Source organism: Theropithecus gelada, chromosome 10 (genome assembly GCF_003255815.1).
Source record: "Theropithecus gelada isolate Dixy chromosome 10, Tgel_1.0, whole genome shotgun sequence".
Taxonomy (NCBI): domain Eukaryota; kingdom Metazoa; phylum Chordata; class Mammalia; order Primates; family Cercopithecidae; genus Theropithecus; species Theropithecus gelada.
Genome location: NC_037678.1, coordinates 39323497 through 39341023, shown reverse-complemented (window position 1 = coordinate 39341023; position 17527 = coordinate 39323497). Strand labels below are relative to the sequence as shown.

At 63.8% G+C, this 17527-nt stretch overlaps 1 protein-coding gene across 1 annotated transcript in view; it reads right to left on the bottom strand.

Annotated features, from left to right (window-relative positions):
* Positions 1-635: 635 nt before the first annotated feature.
* Positions 636-17527, bottom strand: part of LOC112632449 (potassium voltage-gated channel subfamily KQT member 2) — a 36016-nt gene continuing 19124 nt past the window's right edge. The window contains exons 8-12 of the mRNA XM_025398124.1: positions 8718-8941; positions 7948-8053; positions 7292-7423; positions 2230-2353; positions 636-1367 (exon numbers count right to left, since the gene is read on the bottom strand). Coding sequence (XP_025253909.1) covers positions 636-1367; positions 2230-2353; positions 7292-7423; positions 7948-8053; positions 8718-8941 — 1318 coding nt within the window. The remainder of the gene's footprint in view (positions 1368-2229; positions 2354-7291; positions 7424-7947; positions 8054-8717; positions 8942-17527) is intronic.

Genomic DNA, 17527 nt, shown 5'->3' with positions numbered 1-17527 from the left:
AGTGAGGGTCTCCCTCTCAGGGCTGGTTCCCACCAAAAGATCCCTCAGATCCCAGAAGGTACGGGAGAAGATGCCAATCAATAGCTCTGTAATTGGGCACCCCTGAGGTGGGGCACGGGAAAGTCCGCCGGGCAGGCCAGGTGTGAGGGCAGAGGCCAAGCGCAGCGGCCGGCCACACCCACCCACAGCTGCCCAGAAATCCCACCAGGCCCCAAGGCCCACAGGTCCTCATGGAACAGGCCTGCCCCTTGTGCCTCCCCTGGGCTTGGCTCCCTGAGACCATCCCCCGCCCGTCGCCATGCCAGCCACACCCCGTCATCACTCCCGCCCCTCCTCACACCAGGCCGATGTCTGCCACAGCCCTGAGCAGAGTGGACAGGGCAGCCTTACTGCTGCACGCTGCTCCTGGAGCCACAGGGCCCTGCCCGGCCCTCCAGCCCCTGTCGGAAAATAACTTTTGTAAAAGGTCACTGCCAGGAGCCCCGTCCTTCAGCCCACATGGGCCCCTCCAGGGCCCACCCTTCCCGCCACACTCAGTTACTGTAACAAAAGGGCCCCAGAGGGTTCCTGCCTCAAAACCTCGGAGGCACCGTGCTGAGGAGGGCCGCGGACGGGTCCACTGGCCCAGCGCCGCCTCACTTCCTGGGCCCGGCCCAGCCCACGTCACCAAAGGGGCCTTCGCCGGTGGCCGAGCGTGGCGGGGGCCCGCAGGGGGTACAGAGGTCGGAGTCGGTGTCTGACTCTCCCTCCGCGATGTAGGGCCTGACTTTGGCACAAGGCGCCACGGCCGCGTAGCAGCTGTTGAGAGCATCCAGGTTCTCCTTGGACTGGGAGATGCTGAAGCCGCTGAAGGAACGCTCCAGCTCCTCGTGGTCCACGGACGGGATGGAGATGGACGTGTCGCTGTCCCGCAGAGTCCCCTCGGGGGGCCTGCAGCCCGGGGCGTCCTCCTGCCGCAGGAACTCTGTGCTGGCGCGGTTGCCCCCGCCGTAGGCGGACAGTGACCGCTCGTGGGCAGGCGGCGGCGGGATGCGCACCAGGGAGCCAGGGTCCCCCACGGGGGAGGTGCCGTGGCCCTGGCGCGGGTGGCTCTGTGGCTGCCAGGAGGTGGAGGGCGGACACTGGACAGGGGGCGCAGCCGGGGGCGCCGAGAAGTTCTTCTGGCCCGTGGAGCTGCTGGAGCGCACAATCTTGACGATGCAGCCGTGCCTGTCGACGTGCTCCCGGCTGTCTTCCGGGCTATGGTACGGAGGTGCCGGCTCCGGCTCTTTGGCCCCAAAGTAGGCCTCAGTCTCTGTCGGGGGGATGCCCATCCGCTGCATGTAGATGTTCACCAGGAAGTCCAGCTTCTTCTCCATGGACAAGACCTGCAAAAGGGGCTGCTGGGCTGGGCTGCGAGGGCCTGTGCCAGGAGACGGGGGGACCTGGGCTGCTTCCAGGAAACGGGGGGACCCAGGCTGGTCCCAGGAAACAGGAGGGACCCAGGCTAGTCCCAGGAAGTGGAGGGGACCCAGGCTGGTCCTAGGAGATGGGGGGACCTGGGCCACTCCCAGGAAGTCAGTCAACTTGGGCTGGTCCCAGGAGGTGGGGGGACCTGGGCTGCTCGCTGGAGAGGTGCAGGGAGGGGGGACCCCTGCTCCCTGGAAGCTGGAGGAGCAGGAAGAGGAGGCCCCCGAGCAGCTCCTCCTCCTTCCCAGACCCCTGGGGGCTCAGCCTCCAGCTCCACGGTTGGGGCATGTGTTCAGAGCCAGGCCCTCCTGCTGCCCACTGTGGAACCCCCTTCAGGGAAAGCCCCACAGGGCAGGACCTGGCAGTTCCTCACTTACTGATCAGGCCCAGTTCTCAGACGCAGACCCCAAAACAGGGGTCCTCTGCGGTGGTTTCTGAGAATGCATCCCCAGAAGACAGTGGCTGGGGTGTCAGGCAAGGAGGACAGAGAGGAGGAAGGCCAGGCAGGTACAACTTCTGGCACATTCCACAGGGGATGTGGAAGCAGCAGATTCTTGGGCACCCCAGGCCGGGGGCGGGGGGCTCACGGTGAGGTGTGAGGGGTCTGCACAGAGCAGCTGTCAGTGGTGACAGGGGCATGTGCCCCCTAGACTTGAGGAGCCCCCCTCCGTGGCACCCAGCCCTTGAAGCCCACACTGCCACAGGCTGACAGCAAGGGCCCCAGGACAGCAGGCACCACAGCCCTCCAGACCCGCACCCCTCCCGCCCAGCCTCTCGCACCTGCTTCTCCACCTTCCCGAGCCGTCCCATCATGCTGGGGTCCTCAGGCAGCTCCGCCTCGGTCGGGCCCTTGGTGCGGTCCTTGTCCGTGATCGCTGGGCCCCGCCCCACAATCTGGTCCACTCTACCAGGAACAGAGACCGCAAAGCATGAGTTCGGGTGGGTGCAGCAGGGCCCCTGCCCTCTCCTCCTGGGCCAGGCTGCAGGCCCAGCCCAGAGCCGACCAGGGGGCAGCGGGTGCCAGGACAGATGGACGGGGTACACCCCATTCTCAGCCCATCTTCTGGCACGCGAGGTTCTGCTCCTGCCCGCTCTGTCCCCGAGGGGCCTGGCACATTAGCGAGGAGTAAAGGAAGCTCCCACCAGGACCAAGTCGCCTGGCTCCTCTCCGTGGGCTCCCGGCTCCCTCCAGCCAGCCCCACCTGCTCACCCTCTTCCCTGCTCAAGGCCTATTGACCCCACAGCCCATGGAGGGTCTCCCACTGCAGGGCCTGGAGCCCACTCCGGAGGATGCCCCTCCCCCTACCCATGCCCACCCTGGAGCTTTACTCCTATGTAATGTGCCACTGAGGCCGTCGGCCCCACCAGGTCTGATGGGGACAGAGTTAAATGTCTGCGGCGGGGATAACAGAAGCAGAAAAGGCGTTGAGAGCTGCAGCTCCATGCACCAGGACAAGGAGGGAGGGCACAGAGCAGCACAGGAACCAACGCACAAACCAGAGGAGGGGAGACAAAGCTGCGAGGGTGTGTGCACGTGTGTGTGCACGTGTGTACCCAGGCGTGTGCATACTGCACGTGTGTGTGCACGTGTGTACCCAGGCGTGTGCATACTGCACGTGTGTGTGCACATGTGTACCCAGGCACGTGCATACTGCACGTGTGTACCCAGGCGTGTGCATACTGCACGTGTGTGTGCACGTATGTACCCAGGTGTGTGCCTACTGCACGTGTGTGTGCACGGGTGTACCCAGGCATGTGCATACTGCACGTGTGTGTCCTCAGTTGTGTGTATGTGCCCTCTTGCATTGCACAAGTTTGTGTGTCCACACGTATGCATGTGTTCATGTGTGCAAGACTGTGCACATTTGCGTGTGAGCCTATGTGTCTGCAGGATGCAGAATTCAGCTGAGCTGATCTCCAATGAGGCCATAGGTCACTCATGACAATAAAAAGGGAAGGAGACTCCTTTGCCCTCAGGGACAGGGGCTTCTGACCAGTCTGGTGGCCACAGAGCCATGGCCGCTGCTGGGCTGGCGGGGGCCACCACTGTGGGTGTGCGCTGAGGCCTGCAGCTACATGGGAACTCACTTGGAAACGAAGACCCTGCAGTAAGTCTATAAAAGTCCAGCTGGACAAGGGCAGCTCGAGACAGGGTGTGGCTGAGCAGGACCCACCCAGGCGAGGGCACAAGCTCCCGAGTCTTCTCTGGACTGGGGCCTGGCACGTGAAGAGCGCCCCACACCAGCCCGACGGGGCCGAGTCCTCACTTCCTGCCACTGGGCTGCCCTACGCCCCACACCAGCCCGACGGGGCCGAGTCCTCACTTCCTGCCACTGGGCTGCCCTACCTGCCTCTGATGGGGGTGGGGGAGGGCGGGCCGGGGGTGTTTTCTTCTTTCTGTTGCAAGAAACAGAGGGGGTTTCAGGCTCGCGTCGGCCACAGTGCAGCTCCTCATGCTCTGCGGGGCTTCATGCTGGACTCATGCAATAGGGCCAGGAGGGCGGGAGGGGACAGGGGGAGGGGCAGCGGGAGGGGACCCTCTGGCTCCGAGCAGACGCCAGTGGCGATGGAGGAGATGGGGGTCCCTGGTGTTCGGGGCATCCACACAGTCCAGGCAGATGCTCAGCACCTTCACCCCTGCCACATGACGGGCCGCCCGCCTGCTCAGTCCCAATAGGAGCCCTGGCCACGGGCTCAGCCTGGAGCTGCTGCTGGGGGCTCCTCTGAGGACCCTGTGCCCCTCCTGCCCTGGACCCCAGACTGGGGGAGACTTGATCCTTGAGTGCTCAGTGCCCCGTGAGGTGGGGCAAGTGCTCCAACTGTCCCCCGGCCCCCTCTCTGTGTGAACCTACGTCTCCTGAGGACAGAGGACCTTCCGAGTTCACAGCTATGGACGCCCAACTGCTGTCCCCTGTGGCAAGGCACAGGAGGACGGAGGACCAGCCCCAGGGCACAGCACCCTTGGGCCTGGGGGGCACCGCAGAGCAGGGAACCCTGCAAACACTGTCTGGGGCTGCCTTGGGTTGGGCAGTAACAGACGACGCCCTGCCTGCTCCCAGAAACTCCGTTCTCATGCGAGGAGCACGGGGTTGACGTGTCCAGTGCACAGAACCTCAGCCTCACAGGCAGAAACCCCACCACAGACGGAGGAGGGGTCAGACTCGCCCCGGACGCTGCCCCCAACAGCCTAGGCCTGGGCTTCATTTGCCCAGACACTGGCATCGGCTGTGCCCAGAAACCTTCTGCCCTGAGCTGTCAGGGAGGGCCAGGGGTCTATGCTCAGCCTCCAGGCCTCTGCCCGGGGCGCTCTGCCCTCCCTCAGCCTATCAGACTTGCCAGAAGATGGGGAACCACCGTCATCTGAATGGTCCCTGGGAGGCAGGAAGGCCTTGGAAAGTCTGAATTAATCACTACAGAATCGGCTTCTGCCAGCTCACGTGGGCCGCGCCTCTTCTGCCCATCGGCTGGGGCTCTCGCCAGCTCCTTTATCAAAAACACCAATTAGGATGCTGGCGGCTTGAAAGCCAGCACCGGAGCTGCTCAGCACACGTCTGTGCCAGGCACCTGGCAGGCCTTTGCTCACATTTCTTCCCAGTGGCTTAAGGGGTAGATGCTGTAACCATCTGTATCTTCCACGAGAGGGAAGAGCCACAGACACGCAGCTCCACCTGCTCAGAGCCACACGGGGCCGTGCACACGGCCAAGCCCACCCCCGCAGTGGGCAGGTGCTGAGGGGCAGGTCAGTGCCTGGGGAGGCTGGAGGGCCCTCTGCCAGGAGGGGCCTGTCCAGGGGGCGGGAGCAGGGCAAGGGGGACATCCCTGAAGGTCTGATGGCATCTGATCCTGGAGGTGCTGCCCGGGGGCCTCCCAACTCCAGAGGGAAGTCTCACAGGGCGTCCAGAGCCCCCGGCTTCCCCAGGGCACTTGTCGAGAGGAGCAGTGGGGCCCCTGGCAGTCCTGACATGGGCACAGCCTGCCTGGGGCCCTGGAGGAGGAAGGGCCTTCTCCCTCATGTTGCCTTTTCAGGCACAGAGAAAACCCGAGCATCCCCTCTGGCCCGGGGAAAGGGTGGTACAAGGTGCTGCCGTCATGTGGCCTGGAGCGAAGGGGCCGGCCATTCCACAGACACGTCGGAGAGGTGCTGGCATCCTAACCTAGGTGAGTACTGGGGTGACTCTCTCGGAGGGGCCGTGGGTCCTTTGGTGGGGTACTTCTTGTGCCGGGGAGTTGAAGGGGGTGGGGGGCCCACAATCATATCTATCCTGGCAGAGTAAACAAGAAAAGAGACACCAGCAAAATGCATCGTAAAGCCACATGAAAGAAGGAGCTGGCCAGGAACTGGCGGAAACGGAAGGAACACCCAACAGAAGCAACAGTGAGGCTTCGTCAAAACAGGTGCTTTCCCACAGAGGGTGCGGACGCCACCTCGCTGGACCTTGGATTTGCCAAGTCCTTCCCATGTTTCAAGCAAAGCGTTTGACTCGGGAGCGGTGACGGGAGGCCCCACTGCGGAGACCCGGGTGCTGCGCCCCGGAGCGTGCAGTGCAGGGGAGATGCCTGCAGCGGGAGCCGGTACCAGACAGGCCGCTGTGGGGCAACGTGAAACGCATTGTCAGGAGCCGGCCGAGGACTCCTGGGGTCCTTGGGCTGTTTGGTTTGGTTTGTTTGTTTTTCCAGAGAGAAAGGGAAGGGAAGGAAAGGGAAAATTTAGGACGAGATCCTGGTGAACAAAAACAGCTGAAGTGAGAGAGATGTGGAGACAAAGCACAAAAGTCGACAGGAGGGCGTTCCGCACGCGCACGCACACGCACACGAGGCCAGCGCTGGCCGCTGCTCCAGAGACGACTCTGGAAAAGAGGCCTCGCGGCTGGAGCCCAGCGGGGCGCAGGGGATGGCTCAGCAGCCCCTGCACAGCAGCAGTGGGCTAAGGCCTGGAGGCGCCCCTTCCCTGGCCCCCTGAAACAGGACTGGGCAGGAGCCCCAGGGTGGGGTCTCGACTGCCTCAGAGGAGAGCTTCACTCCGCTGGAAGGCCCGGAGTTGGGCTGTGACCCCGGGCTGTCCCTGACCATCCCAGCCTCCTCCCTGTAACAGGGGCCCAGCCTCGCTTCCAGGGCTGGGAAACTGCTACAGCCTTGGTTGGGGGGCCTGGGAGAGGGAGGGGACCCTGATAGGCAGGAGCATGTCCCCTACTGCAGGAGAGACTCCCAACAGCCGTGTGTCCCCCTTACAGGCAACATAAATACCCACTCGTGTGTATATGCCTGTTTGTATGTGCCTGAGGCTGCACACGTGTGGACTTAGGGGACACCTACACCAAGAAGGGCAGGTAGAAGAAGAAAAGGTGCCAAATAGCATTACTGCTGCCTGGCGGGGCCCACGGGAACCCTGCAGCTTCATGTCTCAACAGAATTACTCCATCCCCAACACACATGCACACACATGCGCACATGTGTACACACATGTATGCACTCCCCACACACGTGCATACATGGCAGAGCAGAGCCACATGTGCACACCACACACATACACCTGTGCAGAAGCACACGTGTACATGCGTGACTTATACACACACACATGCACACGCACGTTTTCAGGGACCCACACACGCAGGTGCACACACTTTTCCACTGCAGTGTGGATGGGGGAAAGACGGGGGAAACAACAGAAATATTAAAACCGACTTTGTGAAGACACAACAGAAGCTGACAGAGGCCGACATGGGTGGGGGAGGAGGCCCCCCCCCGCACACCCCCTGCACTCCCACCGTGGGCCACAGTGGGCTTTGTCCCAGAAGCCCACCCCGCTCTCGTCCCCTGCTGGACAGGCAGGCGAGGCTCTTGCCTGGACTGCAGGCTCTTAATTCGGGACAGCATGTCCAGGTGGCCGGCTGAGTACTGCTCAATGACGTCCATCACGTCGTAGGGCCGCAGGCTCTCCTTGAACTTCCGCTTGGACACCAGGAACCGCATGACACTGCAGGGGGTGGGTGGGGCCGTGAGCCCTGGGCCAGAGACCCCAGCCACATGCACCAGGCTGGCCCTGCATCTGCCTGCCTGTCGCCCTCCCAGCACCTCTGAGACCGCGGCCCCTGAAGATGGCTGGACTTGCCCGTCTTGTCTGCCTCCCACCAGCTCCACACACAGAAGGGCCTGTTCGTGGCCCTGCTATGCCCGTGACAGGTGGGGCTTGCAGGCCTGGCCATGCCCCCCTGGACTCCGTGCCACAGCAGGCACAAAGTGGCTGAGCTGCTTCCTAAGCCAGGTGGCACCAGGCCTCAGGCCTCTTGCTGAACCAGCGTCCCACCCGAAGCCCACCCGAGTCCCAGAGTGGACTCCAGGACATTCAGCCAGGTTGCCGTGTCTTGGCCCTTTCTTTTCCTGATAGACCCTGTCTCTGGGCGGCTCTGTCCAGCCCCATGAGCACCTGCAGGAGGCAGGACCACCAAGCGGGAGGTCCCTCCTCACTCCCCCAGGCTCCCGGCTGGGCAGGGGCCTCACCACACGGCTCTGATGCTGACTTTGAGGCCCGGGGTCAGGTCCTCAGTCACAAACTCGCAGGGGCAGCTCTTGTCATCCACAATGTCCTCTCCAGGGAGGCTTGCTTCTGGGGGGAAGGAGACAGGCCGTGAGGGGTCGAGGGGGCCGGGAGACCCATTCCCGGGGTCCTGCAGGGCACACCAGCTGGACAGAGCGCCAGGGAGCCCTTTGAGGCTCCCTGGGGTGCTTTTCTGGAAACCCTCCCCTCTGCATCCGGGTGACCTTCCCCGGCAGCCTGTGGCCACAGGGAATGGTCGACGTGGGGCATCAAAGGACACCCTGGCCAACGGATGAACAGAACATGGTGCATCCACACACAGATGTTAACAGCGGAAGGTGCGGGCCTGACACCTGAGGCTCAGTGAAGGAAGCCAGACCCGACGGCCGCGTGCAGGAGCCGCGGACACGCACGGCCCGAGAGCGGTGGGCGCTGGGGCTGAGGCAGGGAATGGGGTGACCACTGATGGGGCCACCGTTTCCTTCCGTGGTGATGAGAATGTTCTGGAACTAGGCTGAGGTGGTGGCGACCACGCCACCATGAGTGTGCCAAATGCCACTGAATTCCTACACTTTTAAATCGTTAATTTTAGGTTGCATGAGTGTAACTCAATTTTAGAAAGGATGGGGGTTCCCACTCCAAGAGCAAGCACAAGAGGCTGTGATGCCACCGGGTGTCCCAGTGGCTCGGGCACCACCTCCATCCCCGGAGAGGGCGGCGCGGCCAGACCCACCTTCGGAGTTCTGCCGTGACGCGGCGCCCTTGATGCGGAAAGCCTGGCGCGCCCGGCTGCGGTCCCCGAAGCTCCAGCTCTTGGGCACCTTGCTGGGGCTGTCCTCGAGGCTCTGGTCGGCGCTGGGTGACCGCCGCACAGTCTGGGCCTGTGGGGACCCCTTCCCCTTGGCAGCTACGCCTCGGGGGCTGGAGAAGACACGATCTTTCAAACTGACCTTCTGGCTGCTCCCATGGGAACCGACAGACAGACAGACAGATAGACAGAAAAACAGCGAGAGAAGTCACTCTGGAAAGAACACAGACCGTGTCTGCTCACGGCCAACGCCGCCCACGCGCTGCAGGGAGACACAGGTCTGAAGAACAGCCAGCCACACAGGTGGCTTAGAGCAGATGCCACGGGGACCGAGCACCGGGCGGGAGGAGGGAGGGAGGGGAGGCTGGGTGGGCGGCAAGCTCCCCCGGCTGGCCCAGGCGTGGCCAGAGCTCGGCTGTGTCGGGGGAGTTGATGTCTGTGGACTCTTAAATCACTTTCCGCTACCACCATGAGGTGCCAGTGCCTTCTTCACGCTGTCCCGCCAGCCCCTCACCCAGTGACACGCAGGGCAATGGGCGTCCCAAACACCAGGGCTGCGGCTCTCCTTTGGGCACCTCTGTCTGCCCTGGCCCCACCCGTGGTTTCCCCGTGGCCTTTTCACACCCGTAACTGCTCCCAGGAAGCAGCCTCCCTCCTGCCCGCCCGCCGCCTGTCCCTCTCCTTCTGCCCCAGAGTCAAGGGGCCGGGGGACAACAGGACGTTGGGGGCCGAGTCTGCGGCGGACCCTTCCGCCACACTCCAGCCTTTCCACCCAACCCGGGGGACTGCCTGGTGGGACGGGCTTCGGGAGGGCTCAGGCCTCCCCTGTCGGGCTTCCCTCCCACCAGGTGCGTCGTCAGAGAACTGCTCCTTCAGGCTTCTGGAAGGAAGGAATGGATAACGGGGCTCCTCCGCCAGCCGGGCCTCAAGCAACAAGCCTCACTGTCCAAGTCCTGCCCCAGGGCAGGGGGAGGCAGCCTCGGAAGCTGCAGTGCTGTGGCCCACCCCCTCGGCCTGCGAGTTGTGAAGCAGGATTTGCAGCTGTGTCTGGCTGGATCTCCAGCTCCATATTCTCAGGGGTCCTTGGGCCTGCCTTGCTCCTGAGTTTTTGGTGACCGTGGCGACAGGTTTGCACCCAAGTTCTTCAGCTCCAGTGTCCTCTGGGCGACAGTGAGGGGAGGGGAGGGGTCACTGTGATTGGGATGCACCTGGCAGATGCGGCCTCCTGAGGTCTGGAAAGCATCAGAGTCCTCTGACTCCCTTGAGGACAGTGGGGCTCTCGTGAACTGGGGACCCACTCGTGCCCAGCCATGCTTAGCAGCCACGGAACTTCTCAGGGCGGTTCTGGCAGGGCCCAGAGTACCGTTGCGGGGGCCTGAGACAAGCCCTCGGGTGGGGAGGCCCAGCAGATCCCTGACACACTTCAGAGAGGAAGCCCAGTGCCTCAAGGGCTCACTGATCCCACGGCAGCTCCACAGCCAACAGCGAGGGACTGAGGTCCCGGTCAGCAGCCACCATCAGCCCCAACCCCAGACCCACAGCCAGAAAGACACGCCACCAGACGGCACAGAGATAACCAGCCACAGACACGAGACCCACCGCGCCCATCTGCCCGGCCTGGACACGCGGGTGGCTTGGCTGCTCCTCCCCACCCCATCCCCCGGGCAGCAGGTGACCGCCCAGACCATCTGTGCCCACTCGGGTCTCTGAGAGAAAGAAAGAAGCCCCCGGGTGTGGTGCCCGCTTGGGGAAGCAGAGACGGAAGCCCCCGGGTGTGGTGCCCGCTCAGGGAAGCAGAGACGGAGTGGCTGAGACCCCCCGAGGTGGCGCGTGCTTGGGGGCATCAGGAGCCGATGGTGCAGGCTCGCTCAGGACCCCATCCCTGAGTCCACAGCCCTGCACTGCCTGAGGCCAACACGCTGTGCCCATAGGGGCCAGGGGTGCTCAGAGTCCTGGTGCCATGGGGGCCTCTGTCCCGACGGCCTCTGGTCCCTGTCCCAACAACAAAAGCACAGGTGGCCGGGGAGCACCTGGGTTCCGTGGGACTCCGGGGAGCACCTGGGCTCCGTGGGACTCTGGTCTGGAATATGCTTTCTCTTCCTCCACTGAATGAGCCATTCCAGAGGTAGGAACAGGCCCTCCTGGCCCCGCTCAGGCCTTAGGACAAGTGGGAGTCACTGGAAGACTCAATTCCTCTCTCCACCTCTCCACCCCAGGCAGGTCCAGTCGCCAAAGAGAGAGAGAAGCAGCCACCTCCTTTCTCATGGCAGCTGGCAAAGCACCGGGTGGAGGGCAGAGCCAGTCGGCCCAACTGCAGCTTCGGGGCTGCCCCTGGCTGGTCTCTGGGGAGAGCCCAGTGCTGAGGGCTTGCAGTGGGAAAGGCACAGCTTGAGGAATTGGCATCAGATTCCTTCCTGCGGCTTCGGAGACGAACGGGTCAAACACCCAGGCCGCCACACAGACGTGCCGGCCAGGAAGGGTCAGGCCCCGTAGTCCGCAGGGAGTTGCAGGAAGGGAGTGGCGTGGATTCCACAGGCCCCAGGAGAGAAGACCCGGCCCCAATGACGTCTGCTTCCCATTTTCCAGTGGGGAACTCCCCCTCCCCGACACCACGAGGAGCCGCAGTCCCACAAGCGGCAGGCATGCCCTGCTGGACCCGATGCCAGCACAGTCCCAAGGGCCACCGGGACGCAGCCCACGTGCACTGCCGCAAGACGAAGCCGGCGGGAAGGAGCCTGCCCTGGCCTCCGCACGGCCCTGCCGTCCCGGGTCTCGGGCTCCGCTCCCACCTCAGATCTGTGAGGGAGGCTCTGCCAGGGAGAGGAGGCTGGTGGGGCCTGGACATGTCTTTCCCTCCCCTGGACCTCCACCATGACCCAAACTCTGCACCCTCCAAGCACAGCCGGTGAGGCTCCATGCTGCAGACACCCGACCCGGCCAGCCTGCTCAGCTGCCAGGAGCGCACATGGCCTCACGGGAACCTCCCTCGGCGCACAAGCCAGGAACAAGCACAGGCGAAAAGCTGCCGACGCCCGCCTGGGAGGAGCCCTCGGCCAGAGCTGCCCTCTGCGTGCGAGGGGCGTCCGTGGCACCTACGCTTGGCGCTTACGGGGCTGGGGCAGGCTCAAGAAGCACCTGGGAGAGAGTGCCACCCCCACCCTGCCTGCCACCCCCTCTCCCCGTGGGGAAATTCAGATGTGCGGTGCCTGCAGGAAACAGGGGGCTGAGGAGCATCCAGAGCCCCGCCCAGCTGGTGTCCGGACCAATGATGCCCAGGGAGTGTGAGGATGAAGGGGCTTCCCGTGGGGGCTGCTTGCAGCAGGACAGGACCTGCCACGGGTCGTCTCTGGCCTGGGCTCCCACCCCCACTTCCAAACCCTCTGGTCCCCAAGCAGCCTGACCTCAGCCCCTGCCCTGAGGGACCAGCATGCGGCCAGAAGCACCCTGGATGGAAGCTCTGGACAGGCAGGACATCTGCTAGAACCCCAGCAGGCCGTGCCCCGGGCAGCCCACATGCCCGTCTCCCTCTCTGGGGCTGCCAACAGTCTGCCCGCAAGCACCGACTCCAAAGCACACAAGCAGCAGAGCAAAGTCGCAGGGAGAGGGTGGCCGGGGGAGGTGGGGGCTGCGGGTCCCCCGTGGAGCAGGGTCTGGAGCATGCGCGGATACAGGTAGGCAGCATGCAGCCCCACCAACCCTCCGAGGCCAGCACCACGGGCGGCATGCACGCGCCAAGGAGGCCCCACGTGAGCACGACACAGCCGCCTCCACCTTGCTGGGCTGTGCTGGCCAGGAGGGAGGGGCCCCCAGTGCAGGCCTGCACACACCCCACAGCAGACAGGGGACGCAGGGACAGGGGAGGTGCGGGTCACAGTGCAGGCCAGGAGCCCACGGTGCAAAGGGGGCGGCTCCTCCCCCGTCCTGTTTCCACCTGCCCTAAACCAGGCCTGTTGTTGGGAGAGGGAGCCGCGGGCCTCTGGCTTTCTGGGGCTTCTGATGCATCAGGACCCTGAGGAGCCCGGCACACGCAGACGGAGCTGCCTCCCGCGGGCGAGGCAGCCAGGAAGGCTCAGTCATCCTCAGGTGTGCAGCAGAGGTGCTAGAGTGACAGCCCCAGGGGAACGCTCCCTGAAGAGCAGTCGGGGACCCCAGGAGGCACGGACGCCTTGCTGGGTTCAGAGCCCCTGGCTGGCCCCTCCAGCTGCGTGCAGGACATCGCCAGGCGTGGGGAGCAAGAAGAACCACCTTCGCCCAGCTCCGCCCTGCAGGCAGCTGTCGGCTGGAATAGAAGGAGCTGAGCCCGCACCGCGAGGGCGGTGGGTCAGAATTGGGGTTGGGGCGCCAGCCTCCCCCTGGCTCCTCCAGAACCTCTAGTAAGCAGGGAGGGGCAGAGGAGCCGTGCAGCAGCGGTCAGTCCGTGCGGCGCGTTCCGCGGTACCTAGAGCGTCCGGGGCAGCATCCACACAGGGGCCCTCTGCACGGGCTGCCTTTACTGGAAATGAGGAGAGCACAGTTAGTCCTGGGCGCTGGCAACAGCACACGGCCGGGAGCAGGGAAACTGAGGCACCGCCACCACCCAGGGTGTTGTGTGCAGTCCCCAGCAGCAGAGCTTGCGCCCAAGCAAGGTCAGCGAGGAAGGTGCACCATCGTCTCCACCGTCTGGAGAAGAAAACGCTTCCCTACTTCTGAAGGAAAAAAAAATCCCTGGTTTTTGTGGGTTTTTTTCCTCCAAAAATACCTTTTCCTTCCAAAGCCACAGTTTGGGTTCATGTCTTAAAAGATGTATTATTTTTTGCAGTATTCATGCCAACAAAACAATAATACATGGGGCCTCAGACGTCGCAGAAGCCCCGCTCGGGATAGACGTGATCCCAGGAAAGGGTGTGGGTGGAAGCACTTTTTTTTTTTTTTTTTGAGATGGAGTCTGGCTCTGTCACCCAGGCTGGAGTGCAGTGGCCGGATCTCAGCTCACTGCAAGCTCCGCTTCCTGGGTTCACGCCATTCTCCTGCCTCAGCCTCCCGAGTAGCTGGGACTACAGGCACCCACCACCTTGCCTGGCTAGTTTTTTGTATTTTTAGTAGAGACGGGGTTTCACCGTGTTCGCCAAGATGGTCTCGATCTCCTGACCTCGTGATCCGCCCATCTCAGCCTCCCAAAGTGCTGGGATTACAGGCTTGAGCCACCGCGCCGGGCCGGAAGCACGTTTTAGGGAGAAAAACGTGCAGCTGTCCTGCTTCGCAAACCAATCAGCGACGTTTGGCCACGCCAGCCAGGCCCCCAGCTGGAGGTGGGTCTCGGGTTACCCAGGAGGTGTGGCTGCCGCTGCAGGCGTGGCTACCTGGGGGTTCAAGGGCTCCCCTGAGGATAGTCACGTCGGGGCTCGGTGGATCCCCTCAGTGCAAAGCCCTTCACCGGGGCAGCCCCCGCTGGGCGTTCCTTAGAAAAGGCTCAGAAAACTTGGCACGCTTTCCCAAGAATCTCCCCAAAAGCCCTGGCGATTTATCTCTGCATCACAGTATGCAAATGATTAAGCAGAAAATGAAAGCAAATCACCAAGAACGACAAGAACCTTCCTTTTCCCCGCCCCAGCCACCCCCACCCGCTTTGCCGCTGCTTCCTGAGACAGCACTTCTCAAACTAGGCGCCCCAGGAACCCCAGTGTGACGACGGCTTCCACTCAGAACACACAGGCTCTGGGAAGAAAGTGTCCCGCCTCCTGCCTTCTTGCACACGTGTGTCTAGACACCAGCGTCCCTGCATAAACCCGCTGGCAGCTCTCCACGCGGTGTCACGGACACGGCTAGCTCCAGTCATGGCAGCACTCGGCCACCCGGGTAGCTGAGGGCTCTGGACCCTTCCGCGAGCCCCACCGGCCTGCAAGACCCCAAGGACGGGTGACCAACTTCCACCCCAGCCCCCGTGCCGGTCCCGCTCTTTAGGTCACAAGCAGCTTTGGGGTCCCCAGGCACTAAGGGATATAGCAAAAGGCCGGACTCTGTTTGCTGGTTAACCACGAACGCGAGGGCGGGACGGGGCCCGAGGTTCTGACTGCTCACAGAGTCTCTCCACTGTGGCCACCGCAGCCACGATGACACCCAAGCCTTCCTGGCAGGCAAAGACCTTAGACTCCCACCAGCACCACCAGGGTGCCCAGGCCCAAGCACAGAGCCCCTGCCTGGAGGGCCCCAGGAGACCTTCGCCACCCCGGGGAAGGAGCATGAAGGAGGCAGAGTCCCGCTTCCCCAAACCTCCCAAGGTCTCCTGTTTTGACCCCATCACGATCGCCTTGACCAAGAGGCCCTTCCCGGGCTGCCCCTGCCGCCCAATTCTGCGATGGAATCATCCTGTCGCCACACTGAAGCCCTGGCTGTCGCCACCAGGCACCTGAGACTCGAGAGTGAATCTCTAATCGTGCCCATTTTAATGCACGTTATTTTAACAGCCACCCGTGGCTGGCAGCTCCTGTATGGGGCAACGTGGTCTGAGAGCCAGGGAGAGCTGGTGGGGAGGCGCTGCAGCCACAGCCCCCCAAGACCCCCAAAGTTTTGTCGGGGGCCCGTGCAGCTGCACCTCACCCTGGGATCTGCAGCTGGCACTGGGCTTCCTTCCTGCCCCATCAGCCACAGGGAGCTCCACACTGTGTGAGAAGGCGCCGTGACCCGAGGCCGGACAGGCAGGCGAGCCCGAGACCCACAGATGCTGACCAAGACCTGACAGGACAGACAGGCACCAAAAACACGCGGACACTTGTGCTTGAGAAGAGGAGGAGGAGCCCCCAGGCACGAGGGAGCCCACACAGGCACAAGGGGGCAGCTGCTGTTGGGGGCTCCTCTAAGCACAGGGGCAGGAGGCAGTGAGATGCAGGATGCGACAAGACAGCACAAGTCAGAGCCGCCGTGGCCACAGAGACCCCCCCAGGACCCCCCTGGGGCAGCACAGCCTGAGCCCCCCACCTGGCCACAGAGACCCCCCTGGGACCCCTGCCCCGGGCAGCCCAAGCCCCAGCCTGCCTGGCTCCCCACCCGACCCCAACGCAGATGCCTTCTCTGACTCCAGCACAGCCCCAGTGGTCCCTACGGGAACCGAGCCCCCGCCAGCCGGGTCGCTTGCCACCACGTGCCTGTGTTTCGAGCTAGGATGGGGGTGAGGGTCTCAGCAGTGAGTGAGGGTCCCTGTGTCCACACCATCCACCTGCCAAGACCAGCTGACACCAGCGGGGTCCTGCCATGTGGGGTGTGGGCTCCACCTCCAAAGGGCAGGCAGAGGCACGGGTCCCACTGGACTCACAGAGCCCAGGTCGGGCAGCAGAGGGGCACCAGGAGCCGAGCTCTCCCTCAGGCTTCACAGAGCAGGCCCCTCACCCAGCAGCCCAGGGACGTGGCAGGTAATGATTGCGGAACAACTTCCTAAGCACAGCCCTGCACTGGACAGGCTGCGGCGGCCCCAGGCCAGGGAACAGAGACGCCACCCCATTACCTGGCAGGTGAGCACCCCAGGACGGGCAGGGAGGGCCTTCAAGGGCAGAGACCGCTCCTCCCTCCCACTGCACCCCAGGCACCTTCCGGAAGCCCCAGACCCAGCAGCCCCACGTCCCTCACCACAGGCGTCCCAGGAGGAGGGCCAGGGCGGGTGGGCGCTCGCCCATGGGGGAGGGCATGGGAGGCACAGGCAGGCAAGGACCCCCGGACACATGGGGAAGAGACGGGGGAGGGGTGGGGAGCCACAGAGCTTACCGGAGAGCCCGGAGGCTCCCGCGTGTCCTCACCTGGAGTTCGCTTTCAGGGCCAGCACCTCATCCCCAAAGAGGGCAGACGAGAGAGGGGCCCAAGAAGGGCAGTAACAGGGATTAAAGCGCTTGGGGGCAGCGGGTGTCCAGATGGGTGGGGTGGAGGGCGGGAGGGAGAGAGAGAAAGAGAGAGGCTGAGACGAGAACGTGGAGCGGCCGGGCGGGGGTCGTCGAGCACGAGGGCCCTGAGGCACGGGGCATTTCCGGCGTCGCTCTCAGCAAGGGCATGGGGCCCGGCTGCGCGGAAGCCTCTCGTCCACCTGGGACAGCACCGAGGTTCCGCCCAAATCACAGGCGAGGGTGCCCATTGTGGGGGGCACAGTGTCCATCCCCACAACCACTCCCAGCCTCAGGGCCAACAGCAGGGGCGGGGGAGGCAGTGACAGGAGAACGACGCGGCCCCGGCAGTGGCAGCAGTGGGGGGGCACCAGCAGAGGCCGTGCTGCCCGTCCAACTCTTTCTGAGCCCTCGTCCGTTTTCTTAGCCTCTGAGAGGACGAACGGGCCCCTAGTGGTTCTCTTGGTTGGTTTGGGCCGGAAGCATTGCCCGTCTTTCCAGCTCAAGGCACTGACCGTGACCCCCCTTCTGTGGGATGTGAGGTGGCTGGAAAAACAGAACTCAGCCCCACTCCATCTCCCCACACCCAAGCCCCCCAGTGTCTCGCCAGCTGTCACCCTGTCCAGGACTCAGCCCCACTCCATCTCCCCACACCCAAGCCCCCAGTGTCTCGCCAGCTGTCACCCTGTCCAGGACTCAGCCCCACTCCATCTCCCCACACCCAAGCCCCCCAGTGTCTTGCCAGCTGTCACCCTATCCAGGAGGGCACGGGCGCGAAGCAGCCAGGCATCCATCTCGGACTCCAGGTCCGAGGGGCCAGATTTACTCTGCAACATGTGGATGGGGCCGAGAGAAACCTGGGACCTCCTCAGGGTGACGCATGGGGGGCTG